This window comes from Monopterus albus, unplaced genomic scaffold (assembly GCF_001952655.1).
Source record: "Monopterus albus unplaced genomic scaffold, M_albus_1.0 scaffold144.1, whole genome shotgun sequence".
NCBI lineage: Eukaryota > Metazoa > Chordata > Actinopteri > Synbranchiformes > Synbranchidae > Monopterus > Monopterus albus.
In genome coordinates, this window is record NW_018128024.1 from 486508 (window position 1) to 491148 (window position 4641).

The following is a 4641-nucleotide window of genomic DNA, read 5'->3' on the forward strand; positions in this document are numbered from 1 at the left end:
TTTGGGTTAAATCATGTCAGATTTTAGCCACTCAGGAAGGAAATGTTATATTTTCTATAGGGAAGGAGGATAAAAAGTGAATGAACTCACATTTGATCTGATTTGATACATCACTCCTTTTAAAACAAATGTAATAAATATAAAGAAATCTATAAGTGGAACCCAAAACGGCTGTAAATCTTTAATAACGGGCAATAAAAATATTAATATATGTTTTAAAAAATACACAGAGCCTGTATTTTAAGACATCATTTGTTGGGGACTATTTTCAGCTGCAGGTCCAATGATATTTGACTCAAACTGCAGTGCCCACATGCATTTAAACCAAGGAGCACGACGCCCTGTGCCGTTCATAGGCTCATTCATGTGTTTTTAATTGTTTCTGGACAACAGCGGAGGTCAGTGGCAGAAACAGGGGTACAGGACTAATCCGCGTCACGATACGTTAGTCAAATCAATTCATTGTTGGTTTTCATCTTTTCATGATATTTGTTGACAGTGAGAAAAATATAGGATACCAGATTTCTGCTTTTAAAGGCCAAAATAAAAAAAGGGGGCTTGTAATACAAAAACTAAGTTTCAGGGCAAAGAGATAAAGTTCAAACAATCAGGAAGATAAATCATTTTATCAACCTTTTCTTTGTGCAAATGGTCTGCTCTTCTAAAAAGAAAAAAGAGTAGGAAATACACAAGGGTGCTAAAGGAGGAAATGAGGAAACAGAGCGAGAAATACAGATGAAGGGAAAAGGAGGAAAGTGAGAGGGAGGGTGCAGTGGAGAGGTAAGCAATCAATCATCAGTGGTGTAGAGAGAGGTCACAGGGGAGCGGTGCTCTCACTTCTGATTAGGAAAGGTCATTTTGTTGTTCATGAAGCAGAAAAAAATCCAAATTGCCAACTGGAAATAAAATCTACAGAAGTTTTGAGCAGAATGCATCAAATTGATCGATTAAAGTAAGATAATAATAAGATACTGCCTCTCTCGATACAGCTGTGCTGTGTTAGAGATGTAATCACAAACTCCAGCGTCGGTGAAAAAAATTACAAGGATAAAATTGTTCTAGCTTTTCAAGGTCGTTCATCACTTTCAGCACCGGTGCTTTTGTTTATGACTGCTGTTGTTGTAACGTCTCGTCGCAGCTATAATAAACAAAACTGTTGGGATACAGCTCTGTGTGACAGTAGACAACTCCATCACTCTTTAAATATGCTTAATGCATTTTATTTGTTTGTTTTTTAGCTTATTGTATTGTACTTTGGGGATTTTATAATATTTTCACTGTATTCACTGTACTTTCATTTACTGGTTTATATTTAATGGTGAGGTTTTTCCTTTTTAAAACACAGGAGTGTTTTGAAATCAGTACATTCCTTAGCCGGCGATTCGTTACTGTATATCTGACTACTGCGTTTTTAAAGCTGAACATCCCACGCTACATTTACCACCACACCGCTGCGTGAGGTCAGGAGGTGAACATGATCAGTGGTGGAAGAAGTACTCAGGCTGTTGACTTAAGTACAAGTACATAGTGTAAAAATACTCTGTTACATGTACAAGACCTGCATTCAAAATGTTACTTTACTAAATGTACAAAAGTATTAGCATAAAAATATACTTAAGTGCCAAAGGTAAAATCACTGAATAGGCAGAATGCATATTAATGAATGGATATCATATTAATGCATTTTTATTATTTATATATTACTGTGTAACTCACATGTAATGCTGCTGCTGGTAATGGTGGAGCTGACTTTAACCAACTATGCTTATAATTTGAAGTGCTTTATATTTCACCGGGTGACTTGTGAATTTTACACCAAGGATCAATAAAGTTTTAAAATTATACTGTATTTTGATTTGTTAATCTTATTCAGAAAAGTAACTAGTAACTAAAGTTATCAAATAAATGCAGTGAGCACAAAGTACCATATTTTTCTGAAATGTAATAAATTCAAAGTATGAAGTAGGAGAAAATGAAAATACTCAAGTACTATACCTCAAAACTGTACTTCAGTGCAGTACTGGAGTAAATGTAAACATGTTATCTGGTGTTATGTGATACTATAGGATCATGTTTGTGAGCACGTCAGCAGGAGCAGGAGTGAAAGTGATGGTGTAACAGCATCAGCCAGACAGTGACTGAGCGTGACTAGAGGGATCACGTGGGAGAGAGCGGGAGTGACGGTGAAACTGTGAGCATTAGTGCTGAAGCAGCCATGGAGAGTCCCTGAATAACGACACACAAAATTCACTTAGCCTTCTTAATCCCTCGATTTGTGATCTCTAATGCTGGAGGTTCCAGCAGGAAACACATTTACACATTTACTGCCTCTGAAATGGAGCTGATTAGAGAGCAAACACTATCAGCGTATCGGCGATATCGATTCCCTCTCAGAAATAAGCTGGGTGAACCAAGCAAACCTGTTGTGAGCAAACTTTTAACACGGGGTTCAGAGAAATGAAGACAGTGCATTGTTTGCTGTGACATCTGCTGGTTACTATAGTAACTCACATCTTGACATCTTCTCCCATAAAACAGCGGTTCCTCAGTAGCCCCGCCCACAACTGCACGCCAACGATGCCGAAGATGAAGAAGACAAAGAAGCACAGGGCCAGTACATTGCCCAGCATGGGAAGTGTGTCTAGGAGGAGGGTCACTAGGATGCGCATACCTACCAACACACACACACACACACACACACACACACACACACAGCATAAACACCAGAGCTAAACACTCAAACAAGCAAATATTTACATGCAAGCAAGCATTAGCTCTCGGTCACGGGGAGAGTTGGTCAGGCAGGAGGAATCTCCTGATGTATTCCACACGAAACTGGAGCAGTGCGAATAATTGAATGGCAAATAATTAGAGTTCAAACACTGATAACTGGCCTCCATTCTGCTGAAGAGCACAAATACCAAATCTTCCTCCTCACTGCTTCAAGACTTTTAAACACACACTCTCCAGTTTTATGAGACCTCTAATTAAAAACATAACATAATGATGACTGGCCAGTTTGCACACTGAGCTGTCAGGAGCAACACAAGCATCCCAATGACTTCCATGACTTTGTTCACTGTGTCCTGATTTGTTTACACGAGTCCATCAAGTAGAACGCCACAGCTGTTAATAGCTGCACAGCTTGGGAAGTCTAAGAAATGAAGTGGAATTTACAGTGAGTCAGAGCGTACAAGGACAGCGACACATTTTTCACTGTCTTGGCAGCGATTAATGAGTTGCTGACTTTCAGCTGAGGGTGTTTTCACATCAGATGCACAGTGCAGGATTTGTAGCCTTTTTATTCACAGTCCACCAACTACAGGGGACAGAAGTTAACGTAAACTTACAGAAGCCTTGCAAAGTCATCACATTAAATATTTTTGATTAGTCAGTGGCTTTCTGAAGTGAACGACCGACAGACATCAGCTGAGATTTGGTATGTTTCTTGCTGATGCTCTGGCAGCCCTATGCTGCAGTCGTCATCGCTTCTCGCTTGTTTCGGGGACTTCTCGCTTTCTGTCTGGTCATCAGCAAGTCAGACACATGGTCAGCTGAATTTCACTGGGGTTAATGACTTCTCCAGTCACAAACACTACACACAGCTTGACCACTGAAATCTCTGCCTTTACACCCTCTAACCTGCTGTACTCCCCTAAAGTCGTACCAATTTGGCTATGAACACACTTTAAAAACCCTTTAAGCTTAAAGTCAGCACTTTAACCTCACAGTCAATGTTATTTAAAATCCAATGTGCTGGAGCACAGAGCCAAAACACTGAACACTTTCTAAGCACGGTGTGTGTTGGAAAAGGAGATTCACTCACTGGGAACTCTGTTGATGGCTCGGAGTGGGCGGAGAACCCGGACAGTCCGAATTGCTGATAGGCTGACGTTGTGTCCATCAAGCGAGTATTCCAACATTCTGCGGAGAGGGAAAGCCACCGCTGTGTCACTTGCATGGTGAACAACCTGACCTTGGCAAACTCTGAACATCTACTGGGAATTCAACAGAACACAGTGCACTGTCTCTGGGATACATAGCCTTTCAACTACCAATCACCGAGGTCTGTGTCTCTCAGGACCAAATGGTCCAATTGTCATTCTGCAAAGCTGTCACACACACATCTGTTGGTATGTCTACACACGCGCACACACGCTTGACATTTAACTGGCATTAAACAAGTGTCTAAGCTTTACACAAAACACACATACACACACTTCTGGCTCATATTTAATGTCAGATGCGCGTGTGTGTGTGTGTGTGTGTGTGTGTGTATGAGTGAACATGAGTATGTGCAAACACTCACCCCACTATAACAATGAAGAAGTCCAATCTGTTCCATGTGTCACCTAGGTAACCGCTCTGACCTATGACCCCAAGAGCCACCATCTTCACCAGCATCTCCCCGGCAAAAAACACAAAGATCCCATCATCCAGAGCCTGCGCGCGCACACACACACACACACACACACACACACACAGGACCCAGAGGATTAGTGTAAACTGATTAACTAGAAAAAAAATTAAAGCAAAAACTTTTCTGACCCTTGATAATAAAGTCACACAGCTGAACATAATTAGTTTGTAATTTCATATTGTGCGAGTGAGAGTGCAAAAGTGTGTGTGTGTGTGTGTGTG

The 4641-nt window shown here is 40.8% G+C and overlaps 1 protein-coding gene across 1 annotated transcript in view; it reads right to left on the bottom strand.

The window, feature by feature from the left end:
- Positions 1-4641, bottom strand: part of LOC109968221 (voltage-dependent T-type calcium channel subunit alpha-1H-like) — a 47332-nt gene that overhangs the window by 29194 nt on the left and 13497 nt on the right. The window contains exons 3-5 of the mRNA XM_020614322.1: positions 4310-4443; positions 3827-3924; positions 2512-2671 (exon numbers count right to left, since the gene is read on the bottom strand). Of these exons, the coding sequence (XP_020469978.1) occupies positions 2512-2671; positions 3827-3924; positions 4310-4443 (392 nt within the window). The remainder of the gene's footprint in view (positions 1-2511; positions 2672-3826; positions 3925-4309; positions 4444-4641) is intronic.